At 41.1% G+C, this 15,567-nt stretch overlaps 1 protein-coding gene across 3 annotated transcripts in view; it reads right to left on the bottom strand.

Moving 5' to 3' along the window:
- LOC138632083 (BMP/retinoic acid-inducible neural-specific protein 3-like) overlaps positions 1-15,567 on the bottom strand; it is a 50,857-nt gene that overhangs the window by 5,662 nt on the left and 29,628 nt on the right. For all 3 annotated transcript variants that reach the window (XM_069717361.1, XM_069717363.1, XM_069717362.1), the window contains exons 5-7: positions 7,711-7,816; positions 7,024-7,260; positions 2,451-2,673 (exon numbers count right to left, since the gene is read on the bottom strand). In XM_069717361.1, coding sequence (XP_069573462.1) covers positions 2,451-2,673; positions 7,024-7,260; positions 7,711-7,816 — 566 coding nt within the window. The remainder of the gene's footprint in view (positions 1-2,450; positions 2,674-7,023; positions 7,261-7,710; positions 7,817-15,567) is intronic.

Here is a 15,567-nt window from a genome sequence, read left to right as displayed (position 1 = left end):
TCTGTGCGGCTCCATTACGGCTTTCCCATTCGAAAAAACTGATAAAAAAAACCAAAACCTGCATACTGTAGTTATCTCAAGAAAGTTTCAAAAGAAACTCCAAAATGGATCCGTGCCACACAAAGCAATACAATATTTTTCTATTTACTTTGTCTTCATCTGGCAAAAACCCTGATGCTTCACGATATGAATAATAGCCACGGAGGTGCATGAATATTCTCTTTTGTAGAAAATGGGAAGAAAAAAAAACAAAGCCTCCATGAACTAGGTCATTACACAAGAGGCGTCACGAGATGACTTTGTGGAAAAGAAGATTATTTTTTAAATATTGTTTGGGGGGTTGGATAAGAAGATTTTATTTCTGATTACGTCCGATTTTGTATTACGCAAATGTCTATTCGGGCAGATTTTTAAAAGCAGAATTTATGAAGTGTATCTGAAGATTAAAAGACTTGGATATCGAGAGAAATGCAGTATTTAAACTGAGAAAGATACTGTGATCTTAACTGCACGGCTTTGAACTGTGTTAACATGAACCAACAGCCTCCTCCTCAGATCGTTGAAGAGCACCAGGTTATATCACAGCGGGATCCAAAATATCCACTTTGAGCATTTTTTTTATTTCATCACTCCCACTCCATCTCATTACTGCATTTACCGCTCTCCCAAAATTCACCCCACATAGTGTCCGGCTTAAGTGTTGAGGAAAGATACCGCATATTAGATTCAGTGCACGCGATGCCGATTTCACTGTGTGAATATATAAGTCTGGCGACCCTCCATAGAGAATCGTCTGCAGTTGTTCCATCCCACTGGGCGTAGACCTCGGCTTAAGTTTGACCAATCAGCACGCGCCGAACTGTAACTACCGACGGCCAGAGTCCACTAAAGTGTTTTTAACTAAATACAGTGTATTCATTAAATAGTTTTAATGGTTGCCAGCAGCTTGACGAGGTGCTGAGTGTTTTATTCTGCGACATTTTTTTTTCCAGGTCAGCGAGAGTTATAAAACATTAACAACACTGTCACCAGCCGTCTAATCACAGTGAAGGAGGGGCGGGACAAACGCGGTTTGTCAAAACGGTTTGTTCGATTGGTCAGAGCGGCTGTGCTAGTACCAATACGAGCCGAGTTTCCAGACAGCTACGAAAACTGAAGCTGTGAGCGACCGTCGGCGCAGTCAGGCTAAGTTGCTTCAAAAATCATCACCTGAAAGAAACAGAAATGTAAAATTGTGGCTCCTTTGTCTCGTGTTAAGTGATGAAACTGAAGTAACTTTGATGCCTCTTTTAAATTTGCTTTCCTTGCTCTCCCTCAGTGAACCTTAAAATTCTGAATTGCAGTTCCCAGCGGTCTGCGATGATAAATCGGGGAGACTAACTATCTGTAAAGCCACTTTCCTCCACTGTATTTCACAAATCGTAAGAAAAACAAAACACCTTCCAATAGATATGGAACTGGACCAAATTCAAAGTTAACAGTTGTGGCCATTTCATCCATTATACAGTAACTTCCACAGTGTGCATCAACTGGCAATGTGATGCTGAAACTTAAAATCAAAATAACAAAGGTAACAATACATACTGCACATGTATGTATGGTCTGATAAGATCTTGTAGGTGGATGATATCCTGTTTAAATGAACTGGAATTATTTTCCCTTATTTAGCAGAAAGAGAAGGCAGAAGCATTGTGAGACTGTGGCTCCAGTTTAAATTCACACAGCAGAGGATGAATATTTGGTTTCTCACCTGAAATGGATCCTAAAATAAGCTCCATCAGCTGCGGCAGCAGAATCACATTTCTTTTTCATAAACTCGTCTTCCAGACTATAAGACCGACTTTTTGGTGAAAAAAACACCGAAATAGATGGAAATGATTTACTGAAGATCCAAGGAGAACTTTTTTTGTTTTGTTCTTTCCCAGTATGATTTCATCACAGCCTAGTTAACCAACAGGAACATCTCCCAAACTTAGCATATTCCTTTAAAACACTGGCAAACTTTAATTTCACAGTAGGATAGCTTTGATTTCCTGAATGTAAAGGAGGCCCCGGACTGGGAGTGCAGCCAAAGTCATCAGGTGTGACACTATAGCTCACTTCGGGCGGGACCTCCGTTGAATATCAAAGCGCTGATGTATTGTCTGTATTATTACCATAATGCCTAGTTCAGGGGATAACAAAGCGATGTGCACAGAAGTCGGCTGGAGAAAATAAATGGGCACCGCCGCTCACAGCTTGCTTGAAAGGACTTATGATGTGGCCTGCAGGCTCTGGAATTTTTGCTTATTTTCCACACAGGCACACACACACACACACACACACACACACACACACACACACACACACACACACACACACACACACACACACACACACACACACACACACGCGCGCGCGCGCGCCCGAGTCAACAGAAAGGTCAGCAGGAATACTTATCAGTGTCTCACCTCTCCCTCAGCATAATAATTTTGGGCTGAGTTTGACACCTCTTGCTGAGGGTGAAGAGCTTGTTGACGATGCGTCGGGCTTTGCTCAGGAGCTGCTGCGCGCCGAGCTCCAGCTGCTTGTAGCGCTGGTGGACAGCGGGCTCTATCTTCCAGAAGTACTGGATGGCGGACGTGTTCAGGGCGTAGAACGTGGGCAGCCTCCGAACGAAGTTCTGAAACTCCTCTGAAAGGCAGAGAGAGAGAGAGAGAGAGAAATGAGATGAGAGAGGCGAAACCATCCATTTCCTTCTCCGGCGTGGTCCAAAACAAAACAAAAACCTCTCACCCCTCTCCAACTATATTTGTCTAATTTAGTCGGACCAAATGAGAGAGTCACTGGGCGGAGGCCACAAGGGCTTCGAGAGCTGCGGGGCAAACTGGAAGTGATATTGTTTGACGAATATGCTAATAGAGAAAGGCAGAGCTAAATACAAGGAGAGGGTGGGATTTTTCTTTTCTTTTTTCTTTCATTAATGAACAGCCAGCAGCTTTTCCCCGGCTTATTTGGCAAGTCTGCCGGAGAGAAATAAGGATGGACACGGGAGTTCAGAGGATAATATCTGTCAGTAACCTCAGAGCTACTTGTTTGCCGCGTGCACAATCCCCAGTAAACAGATGCCATTTCCGGGTCATTCAATAACAATATCATCTTCGGCCATAATCGTGATTGGTGTTATGGAAAATCGAAGCGTGCGCAAGGCTGATTAGAAAATGACCGTACTTCTGTTTTGTAATTAGTTAACGTTACGTTGATAATGAAATATCTGATTAGAAAACCAATTAAGTGTCAATGGCTTCCCCAGTGATTATGCAAGGTGTATTACATGTCCCTGTGAAATTAATAAGTTGCTTAAACAGGTTGTAATAAAATATATTAAAGGCTATTTGGGGGTTCGCTTTTCATGGCTTAGATTTTTTTTTTTTTAAATTAGAGATTGTCCTGAGGAGAAGACGGATTACACGCTACAGCTTCCACATTTTTCCACTTAATTACACGAAATCAGTAGATTGCTGCCTTTGTATTCATTTTTCTTATATATTGTAAAAATAAATTTGAAGGATAAGTTCATTGTTAACATCACATCACAGGACAAGACCAAAAAACCAAAACCTTCCCCGTCTGTGTTCATTATAACATCCATTACTTTTTATCATGGAGCTCTGAGTCATAGAGGAAATACCATACGTGTTAGGCTGTGGGTACACACGTCTTTCAACGGCTTTCATCATCTCCATTTCTTTGAAATATTGAAACGTCATTCCTCGCGACATAAAACAAAATTACAAAAAACTCAATGGGTGAATGCATATCTGACAAGCCAATGCAAATAAAAGTGACAGTGAAAAATATATTAGTAAAATTACAACTAAAAATAAAAGAAAGAAATTACACCTTCAGCAGATTACACCCAAAAATGTTGATGTTTAAAAAAAAAAATAAAAAAAAGACATAACATGGTATAAAAAAAAAATGCTGCAAGCGCTTGAACTTGGTGATAACTATCTTAAATAGACCAGGCTATGATTTCCTCCAGGTGTCAGGATGCATGAAATTTATTATTTGTGATTATCGCCAACTGATTGTGTGTATTTCATTGTCAACTTTTTCATAATCAAAAACTAGCAAAAAAATGAAACCTTTACCCCTAATTGTTCAGATTTATTTCATACTGTGTATCTCTGCATCTGGACTAGCAAAAAAAACATACTGTATGTTTTGGATACTTGCAAGTCAATAAAAGTAAATAAATACAAGAGATCACCAAATATTAAAATCATGGTGTCTGGGTGAGGGTGGACACATCCGGTGCCATCTGAACCAGACCATTATCTTATCACCGAGACAACAATATCTCATCCCTGGAAACTGGCTCTTTATAACCACCATTATTATCTTGTCAGCCACTGAGACTCAAGAAGGAAACAGCGCTTCCCTTTTGTATCCCTTTAAAAATAGAAGTCGCTGTCAGATTTGGGCGAAGCATAAGTACAGACGCTGTGTTGGCATTATTAAAACATCACGGCGAGGTTGGCGGGTAACCATAGGAACCGGGGAGGTTACTCCTTAAATTGATAAATTATGAGGGTACAATTAATAAATGATGTGTTTTAGTAGCGGGGGTTAATTTGCAACATCTTGGAATATATTTTGGACCAAGACCTCTTGGATTCGTTGTTTCACCCTGAGACTCTCTCCGAACAAAAAAGGTCACCAGGGAAATAAATCAGCGCCTCTATTAAGACTCACGATATTGATCCAGCTATAGCATATATAATATCTTGATTAAACCATATTCCACTCGGAGGGAGGCCAAAGCAAATCATGTCTGCCATCAGACTGACTGTAGAAACCTCATTTTACAATCAGAGTTATGATTATTAATCTCTCTCTCCGCTACCGATGTCAGTTGTTCTCTATTAGATCAACGACACAAGTAGGTCCACGGGGGTTTTGCGTCCAACTTTATTTTTATTTATTTAATACAGCCCCCATGCCGCCGCGGCTCTCGGGGCACCACGCTGCTTAAAGTTATTGCCGACTGTGCGGTAATCAAGTTGCCCGGAGTACAGGTTAAAACACTCAGCCAGCGAGGTGCGTGGAAAACATCTTCAGGTGGAGCTGGAAACCGCCGAAGCAGCGCGATGCCCTTCGAGCCGGTTGGTGCAGCTTGGTTTGACTAACGGCACGGAAACGCAGGGACGCAGCCATGTTGGAGGAGGCCGTAAAATATATGTGGCACACAACACTAAGAGGGAATCAACATTTGACTGTTGTCTCTATTATTTTGTCTTATTTATTATTTAAGGCAAGCTACTATAGATTAATAGAATACAAGTTTTAACTAATAGATATTTCCTTTTAACTTCCCCTGGTGATAACTTTTAATAAGACAATTATTTCTTTTGTATCATAACTTTTCTGAATTTGTATGCTTGATTATGCAAATGACCATTAGCTAATTCATTTTGATTTGCATACATTTTCAGAACAAAAGTCGGAGCACTACAGTCGAGGTTCAAATTCCCCGTTTAATTTCTGCTGTCATTGGAGTTAAAGGTTTCTCACTGGGAAAATTATGTTTTGTCACTCCATGAATGAGAAACTTCTGTCAACAATCATTAAAAAGCCATCATTGCCTTGTTTTTGGGGAATAACATGTCATTAATCAGTAAGTGTATGTTAATTGTTTTTGGTGAATTTTGGAGCTCTAACTTTGCAAAAAGACTAAATCATTTTGGATGTTTTCTTTTAGTCTAAGAAAAGACATGTTATGGAAGCAAATTTCGCCCAAAACTTCAAAATTGACTCGTGCATGAAAAAACATAAACAAAAACATGAGTTTTCTAGCTTTGTGTAAATTTGTTGATTCTACTTGGTTTTTTCCCGTGTTAATCGGTTCAGTAAGGTTAAGTGATGAAACGGCAATAACTGCGTACTTTATCATCAGACAAATGATAGCTGGTGGAGTTTGTCTGAGGGCTGTGACAGCTCCTCTGGACGCTACTGACGAGGCTTCATGTGACTGAATTACTATTCACCCAGTCACATCTGTAAATACTCCGCTTTCATTTTCTGGACACTGAAAATTTGAAACCTGCAATTTCCACACACACACACACACACACACACACACACACACACACACACACACACACACACACACACACACACACACACACACACACACACACACACACACACATACAATCAAATGGCAGAAAAAGGTGGTCGTTTGAATGCCGGAGAAGATGGTTTGGATGTTTTTGACACCCTCCACTGTGGGATGTCAGATTTGTGAAGTCTCTGAGATGTTTCGGTGTTGGTTCTCCTGAGTTTAGTTCTCCCTTTGATATCTCTGGCTGTTTTTAGGCCAGTGGAGGGCAAACGTTGCTAATCAATAGGCAGCACTGCTTTACGGCCCGCGTTGGATTTACAGGATTTTTTTGCATCAATGAAGTGATGCGGTACCTTCATTTGTCTAGCATTTAATTTAGCTGATTGTTTATGGACACGTTTGTCCTACAAACACTTTAAGTGAATTTGCGGAAATTGAACAAAACCAGTGATTAAAAGACATATTTGATGACATTTTCAGCCATGGACTGCAAAAACATTTTGATGATGTTTCTCACGATCGAGTGTTTTGACCGAGAGAGATCGAGTGGGATAACGACACAGATTAGCTTTTTGGTGTTCAAATTTTAGAGGTTCTGATTGCGTCTGTGAAAATCCATCAAACTGAAATTGTTTCAATGAATAGAGATGAAATACTCTTCTCAGTTGTTTTCATTTTATGTATGCAATTTTGCAAGATGCTGCTCTAAAAATTGCTCCTCTGTGTTGTGATGGATTCCCATTACATGGACTGGATGTAATTTTCCCTTTTTGTTCATGGCCTGTCTGACTTTGTTTTCTTTACCGATCAGCCCCTATAACAATAGGGTGTAATTTGCTGTCAGCAGGAGGGCCACCGCCATTGAATGAATGAAAAAACAAAAAAAAAGAAGAAAGAAAAGAAAGGAAAACACTGACCTGACTCCTCGAAGTCTTGGTTGGCCAAATTCCAGGAATCTCGGATTTGCAGCAAACTGGCTTCCATGGCCCTCAGTTCCACCTCAGGGCAATTACACTGTGGATAGTCGACGGCACACTGGCACCAGCAGTCACTGTCGCGGCACACAAACTGGCCCTCCTCATTACAGCCAATGTAGCTGAGAGCCGCCTGCACAAACCTGGCCCTCAGATACTCTGGCAGTACGGCCTGGAGGCCTGACGCGAGGACAAAAAACAGGACAAGAATGTCACATGGATGAATGAAGAGCGAGCGGTAAATGCTTTCGGTTTATGCAGAAGATGTCTTTAGAAAGCTGTTGTACGCTAGATCTGTAAAATCACGGAAGGCTGGCACTCATTTTCTTTTTCTTTGTCACCACGCTTGACATACGCTTGGCGTCACATGCAATATGCTGAGATTCACTTAAAGTTGTGTTTTTACTGTTCTGCTGCTTTTGTTCTGAATCATTACTGCCTGGGATTCAGTTCAGAAATCCGCGAGCATGCATGAAAAAATAAATAAATAAATAAATAAAAAAAAGCAAAAAGAGTGATTGAAGCTAAATTCATTGTGACAATCTCGTGCTGCAGTTATAAGCCTGCCAGAGAACAGACACTGTGACAATTCCATCCGAAATTGGGGGAGTTCAATTATGGATGGCCAACCTTGCAAATGAATCTTGTTTTCAGGGCTCTGAACCAAAACGGAGCTGACAGAGTCGAGGTTGTCATAGTTACTGCATCCGAGAGGGCCCGTCCTTGTTTCGGTCACCTAAAGGGAAGAAAACAGAGGCACATAACAATAATCCATACTGAGAAAGAAAGCAAGCCACTAATGGCATTAAATATTACAGACAGACAGACAGACAGACAGAGGAAAACAAAGGAATGGGGAAAGAGGGCACGTGACCGAATGCCACACAGAATAAGATTAACAGTCGTTCCCTCAACAGTCTCTCACAAAATATATGACACGTTATTTAGCCCTTCTCCATTGTACAAATCAAATTTAGGATAATGACTTTGAGCTAGTGGGCTGGAAATTGGTTGATAAGGATCCCTGGTGGAAAGCATAATGAGTAAGTTGTGGTGTCATCTGTCAAATTCATCTCTACGTTGCGTTTACCCATTACGATGCCCACCAACACTCATAACACGCCAAAATCCATTGTATTGCCGGTGTAAGCGTGTCCTCTTCAATTATACATGCACCAGAGGATTTGTGTAATATTGTTTGGGGCAAAGTTTTACATGAGGTAAGCGCTGCTGCTGCAGGACTACACAGGCTGAGATGGGTTGTGAGGTTTGGCAGCACACCACTAGACTGGATATAAAAGTGTTCGTAGCTTCCGGGTCTGAAAAATGAGGCTGATTTGGAAGCGCCACTAGAGGTCGGATCCAAAACCAAAACTCCGGCTCCATAGATTCACACGCAACTGGTCTCCAAAAAGTCAATGCATTTTTTCCATTAATTATCTCGGTGCTGTTGGCTAAAGTCGCTCCTTTTTATTTGTTTTCTGGCGATTCATCTGAAAATAATCCCGTCATTAGTTTGAAAATAAGCTTCCAGAGAGCCGGGTTTCTGGGGGTGTGTCTGTTGGATTGGTGGGCGGGACGTAGTATCGCCCGGTTACCGATGGAGAGTCAAATCCACAGCTCGCTTCCACCCACTTCGTCCTAATATGGTCACTTCCTGCTCCAAACCGCGCCGAACTAACAAGAGGGTGACGGCCAAAATCAGGACCGGAGGCTTCATAACGGCCGTTCACAAACCGACGGGCGACGTCGCTGCTGCTTGCAGCGCACTCATCACAGTAAACATCCTCCAAATGCGGCTCATCTAATTCAGACTTTGAGGATAGAAAGATAAACAGCTTCTTTTTTTCATTTAAATATTTTATAGCAAAATGACATGAATTTCAGATGTTCCAAACACAAACATTAGCTCCGATGTAGCTGGAGGATTGATTTATTAATTATGAATAAAGTAACCTTAAGTACTCTTTTTTTTTTTTTTTTTTTACAAGATGCGGGGCCATGCAGGAGGCTCTGAGAGACCGTGAGCACAGCAGGGCTTTGAGCTAAATGAAAATGTCAGCATGCTCACAATGACAATGCTAACATGCTAACGCTTGCCAACTGGCACACGAAAAGATACAGCTGGGAATGTCACTGCCGGTATTTGGTCAAAGCACCATCACGTAGCACGACGATGCCGCTAAATAGAAAAGTCTGGGCACCAAAGTCAGTAGATTTCATCTTGAGGGGGGGGACACGATCCGATCGTTTTCTTCTAAAAACGATGAAGGCCCCCTAAATTTCACTGAAACTTTATCCAGCCGCGCTACGACGGCTAAATAACAAAATAACGAGGCAACAGCGACAAAGAATACGTGTGAATAACCTCGAAAGCACCTTCAAGTTTCAGTTTTAAGACCTCTTTGCTCTCACATCGACGGATCAATTACGAATCATTTCTGGAGGACGTCGGCAACAATCGAGTTAAATGAAGTGAAATGTGCGAGCTGAAATGAAGGTTGTGTTCTGGGTGATTAGAATCATCATTCTGTCACTTACAGAAACGCAGCGAGAAGCAAAGGGCTGATTGGGAGTTTGTTTTCAAAAATCAATACAATAATCAACTAGAAGGGCCCTCGGAGTGCACAGACCTCCGCCAAGGCCAACAATGCACTCTTCTATGCAAATCTGCCACTGCTGGGTGTATTTACAATCGTGGCGATTGTTACAGTTCTCCCCTCTGAAATCTCCAGGGACCAAATTTTCTCTCCCCCAACTGGTCGAGGCAGATGGCCGCCCACATCTGAGCCCGGTTTTGTCGGAGGTTAAAAGAGACTTTTTCCTCCCCTCTGTTGGAGTTTTTTTTCTTTTCTCCGAGCTGAAATGGCAACTGTCGAATTGTTGGGTTCCTCTGTTTAATGTCGTGAAGTTCTGTTGTAAGGACTTTACCGTGTGCCTTGAAATAACCTGCGTTGTTCATTGGTGCCATGTAAATAAAAATGGAATTGCATTGAAAAGAACATATGCATCCCAGAAAATGTTTGCTGGTAACCCCTTGAATGCGGATTGTAATATGGAGTCATCATATTTCTGGCATGGCCTATGTTTTTTTTTTTTGTCACGTTTGAACTTTTTCTCAATAAACGTGAAAAATAATGCGTGGATCTAGCCTCCGTGGTTCACTTTAAAATTAACGGCTTCTACAAACTTCCACCAAGTTTTATGAAAATAGAGGTAATTGTGTTTGTAAGATATCAACATTCCGTAGTTACATAGTGAAGACCGTCAAAGCACGATCACGGACAGCATCATTTTTTGGACTCTAGTTTCTCTTATTTCATTATTCTCTTGTTTTTAATAATCGCTGACACACAATGCAAAGCTCTGTCAAAGGTGTAAAATGCGAGTGTTCATGGTGTAACAGAACTTCTAGGTGCTCCCACGGGGGAGCTGACAAGAGAACTATAGGATGATATTGTCAGCAGGAGTGATTTCCTTCAGTCATCGCCAAATGGAGTGGACTTTTTTTGTCCCTTCTTTTTCCCCCAATTCCCTTGAAATAAGCGCAGTTTGCTCAATGGCAGTCTGACAGTTCGGTGACTGAACGAAGGCAGCGGGGAAGGTTTTCGCCACAGAAAATTCACTCAGTGGAAACTGATATGGCTGTGTGGGTGTAAAAGTCTTCATAAGAGAATAAATTACACCCCAAATAGGCTACTGGCAGTTTGAGGATATTGAATTACAGCAGCTTGAAGGGAGTAACACAAGTTTTTTTTCATGGTCCCTGGGGGACTCTTGTACAAATCAAGGAAACGGTACAGTGACATGAAGTGAGCTGCCAAACAAGTTGGCGGATTTTGTTGGTTTGGCTCTGACAGGGAGGTCATTCACAAACTAAGTCTACGGAGGATACGACCACCTCGTTCGCACCCCGGCGGTGCGTCATGTCTGTATTGTCTGGATATCGCACAAACTAGTGATAAAAAAAACTCTTTCAAGTTTGAGGATTCATATTTAAATATAAAACAGCTCTGACAGATGCAAAAATCACTGGAAACAAGATGTGACAGCGTTGGGACGTGCCAGCTGGAGGCGGTGAGGAAATTTTGATTCAACACCTGTTCCAAGTCGGGTTAATAGACTCGAGATCAGGTTCAAGCACGTAAGGAGGAGGAAAAAGAAAACATCAAGACAATTCTTTACGAATGTGAAGTGGGCAAAGGGGCTGAGTGTTCATTGGAGGACAGATGTACAAACAAAGACCCCGTGGACAGTTAAGTAGTGAGTTGTGTGTGCAAGGATCGTCTAGATTGTCAGAACGCCGCTGTTTGTCTGAATAAACAGTCTGTGTAGTCATCATCGCTGGGTCCTTTTTGTCTGCAATGGAGAGCCAAATAAAATAACTTTGCTTGGTAAAATACATGAAAACTGCACCTGTGATCGGTAATCGGGGGCTTTACATCTCGTCTGTGACAGAAAGCTAAATTGCTGTAACTCTTTAACAACATAATGGAAAGAAGAAGCAATGTTGTTTTTGTAACAGATGTGATTATGAGCAGGGTCCAGCTCTAATGCAACATTTAGAAAAAACAAGAACTAAATGACAGCAGGTCTAACAGAGTGTGGAAGATTAGACAATAACTCTCGTCTTGTATCTGTTGCTTCGCTTGTATTTACTTACAAACGAGTGGAGTGAGCTAGTCCTCGCCCCGTTTTTAATATTTTACAATTTTTATACATTTTTTTAACCCCCCCCCCCCTCCTGTGCGCCAAGAGGAAACGATTCTCAGGGACAAATGAGGCTTTTCAAGCTGTTTAGGCAGATAACTGATCCACTGCTCCACTCGTGCTGAATGCGTTTATTTCTTTTCACCGGGTGGATCATCTATTAAAAGTCACCACTGATTCTCTGCTGCAAGACAAAAAGCTAACTATTTTGATGGAGACTGCTTCCATTTTCTGGTCCCATTAGGCCGTTGTCTGCTGTCAAAATTAATCACAGACTCATGCGTTAAGGTACATTGTAGACAAATGGGTTTTAAAACGAGGTAACTAAGTGCAAGCATGTGGAGCGGACTGATTAGAGGAGTGTCATTCCTTTTGTACATCGAATACGGTGAAAATCTCGCCAAACTAAAGTCTTTTTCACATAAAGTTACTACTAATTATTGTGGATAAAAAGGCCGAGGATTTCCACTGTTCGTTTGAAAGGGGCCCTGTGGTGACATTGTACTTTTAAAACTTCAGCATTATTTGGTAAAGTGGTCTGGGTCTGAGTCCGCAGGTTCATGCAAACTCAGGTGAGATCTGTCATCACCGACCCCCTCCACGATTGGAGAGTAAAACCTTTCAGTTGCTTGTTTCTTAATGTACTCGGTTCCTTAGAAAAAAAAACATGGTGTGGTGTTTTTTTTCATGCAGGCTAATCCACTCACAGTCGAGCATGAGTGTATCTAATATTTTCATAGAAGAACATGAAAATATCTCTAGAAGAGGAGAACATACTTTTTTGATGATGCTGCAGGTTTAATACGACTTGTTTGTAAAAAGAACAAAAGAAGTGACACGAATTGGTAAATACAGAAAGGAGCTGCTACCATTCATTCAAAAGTGCACAACGTAATGAAGTTTTTAACATTAGTTCAATAAGGAAGATCTGTAACCTCGCGTCACGGTTTATCTCCAACTCTGTGAATTAATCCTGCTGCGCTATCTTGTGCGTCACTTCCGATTTCCCTCGCTGTCAAATCACTCATTCGTGATCTTGTTGTCACCATTTTTGCCCAGTGAGCTCTCTGCCCAATCAGTCACTCCACAGGTGAAAACAATCCTTCAATGATTCAGCGGGGTTAATGGATGTGAACTTGAAGAGGGAAGCCAAAGCTGTGACAACAAATGCTGTGATGCAGCCCAGGGTGGTCACACATGAGAACATTTCCTCAGAAAAAACAGTGACATACAGCCTTTAATAATCACCCTGACGATGGAAAGTAGGCTAAATTAAGCAGAAAATTTACTTAAAGGTCAGAGAGACTTGTTTTTTTACAGAGTATGAGGTGAAAAGGACACACTGAATAAACCCAATACAAAATATTATTTACAAATTGGATGAAGTGACTGCTGAATCCTCTGAAGATGGGTAGAAAACAAAAAACAAACCTGGGAGCCCAAAAAAAGTTAAAGGGAAAAACAGAGTAACTTTTGGGACGTGCATAAAAAAAGATTTCACAACTTCTGCCGCGAGTCTCGAAAGATGCAACCGGATCCACGCCTTCAAAGACACAACGCCAGATTTGTTGCTGACAGAAACAGAGACACGCATAAAAAAAAACACAGCGTAGCATCTCGGCTGTCCTTTGAGCTCGTAGTTAGATTGTTCACAATCTCGACTCAATCATCCTTGACAAAAGCTTGATTTAGCGCATACATGTATTCGGGCTCTGCGGGCAGCAAAGATAAACTGCCAACCTGAAGGGAAATCCATCTCCCTCGCTGTCACTGGCGAATTATTGCCAAACACCATGACGGTGTCTTCTTTTAATATTTTCCCAAAGGTCCAATAAGAGCAACCACATCTCCTTGCTAGATTAATGACAGCAACCGTGGTATCCAGCCAGGAGGGAAAAAAAGGAAGATTTTTGCCGCTGTGGGCAGGAAAAGTTGTCTGTCTTTTGAAAACTACTTTTGACAACTACAAAGTTAAAGAGGAACAGCGTGTACAGAGAGACATGAGGTGGAATAAATGCTGGGAGCTCTGTATCTACAGTGCAGCCGGTGCCTCTGCCTGTAGCCCACTAAAACAACCCTTAACCCAGCAAAAAGGTTTGTGGTTTTTTTCAAGCTACACTTACAGGAACATCATCTTTTGAATACAAAGACATCCTCACTTTACCCAGGAGAGAAATACAGAGCTAGAAAAACAGTGAGAAGGACAGACACCGACTTCCATTCTTGTTTTTTATTATTGATGTGTTAACACAATTAATTAAAAACCGAGCAGCCTCCGTAGGGACCCGCAGATTAATTTCCAACACAGACAGATGTCCAACTTAAAGGGGAAAATTGACCAAATGCAAATCTAAAGATGGCTTTTCTATGCATAGCAATGAGACCATCTGCAAAAAGAACCCAGTGGAGCAGAGCATGTGTGCACAGTCAGCCTTCTCTATTAGAAAGTGACCCCGAGAAGAAAAAAAAAATACATCATCCGGTTTTTTTTGTTTTTTTTTATTTCACTACTTTCAAGACTTCATTCAGATTTTTTTGCTTAAAGGGAGAAAACAAGTTATTCTAAAAATATGATATGCAAATGACACGGATCAGTTGGCAGGGGAATTATTAATGTGCCATAATTGAGAACAAGATAATTGTGCTGACTGTTGGAATAACTAACAGCTGCATTTAATGGAACATTTAATTGCACTTAAAGGGTTTCCTAGAATAAGCAGTTTGCGATGCTCATACATGCTGCGGACGTGACTTGTTTATCTAATCACGATGAGTTTAACTTTGTCCTCTAGGCAGGCCTTTTGATGTCTGTTGAAATTCTCCTTTTGGAATTTATTAAGCCTGAAAACATCCCTTGTGTAAATTCAGAAAATATATATATATATTTTTGTTTGTCTCTAGGGCTGACATTAATATTACCGTGGTAATTGGAGTATTTCTTATCAAAATATGGCAAATCTTTCATTAAAAAAAAAAAAAAATAGAGAACTAAAACACAACATAACATGATCACATCCTCATCATACAATCCCAGTGGAATTTAAATGACAATACTGAAATTTCACCCTGTAGCAGAAGTGATTCACAAACATAAGTAATAATTTGCAACCTGTTGAAAAACAAGTCACGGCAGCAGAGCGGTATAACAGACACTTGTCAGATTTTACAAGCTCATGCTGAAATGATTCCACTCCTACAAAAAACTAAAGCCTGGTTCAATGTTCCATTAAGCTGTGAATTCTGACCTTTTTAAAGTAACTTTTCTCCTGCTGCATCTGCCTGTTTTGCACCAATTAGAGCTGAGTACAGACTTCACCAACCTGCAGCCTTTTTCAGGTGGCAAGTAAACACTCATCGGATCAGTGCAACATTTCACAAGTAGGAATCATCACACACTCAGTGGCCACTTCGTTAGATTCACCTGGACAATGCACACAACTCTGCCATGATTCCACTTTTACAAACTTCATAGTGTTCGCTTTTTGTTGACTCTTTTGGAAATGTGCCAGTTGAATTCTGTTTATCATTGCAGTCATATGATGTTTGACTGGACTGCATTAGGTTGAGAAGTGTTTCTAAAATTCTTTGGCCAGGATATTAACATAATATCATGATGTTACATTTTACACCGTTTAACGAGGAGGAAGAGCTGAACACACGACACCGAGGCAGATAGTCAAAGCAAAAGTGAGCTTTACTGTCAAAGACCAAGCACTGAAACAGGCAAAAGTCATCTGAGGAAAACTTACGAAAAGGAATTTTGCGTTCAAATTGAAC

This window comes from Brachyistius frenatus, unplaced genomic scaffold, assembly GCF_029030835.1.
Source record: "Brachyistius frenatus isolate BFR_SWC_R1_liver_20210118 unplaced genomic scaffold, ASM2903083v1 Contig_173, whole genome shotgun sequence".
Classification (NCBI taxonomy): Eukaryota; Metazoa; Chordata; class Actinopteri; family Embiotocidae; genus Brachyistius; species Brachyistius frenatus.
This window is presented reverse-complemented; position numbering and strand designations above follow the sequence as displayed.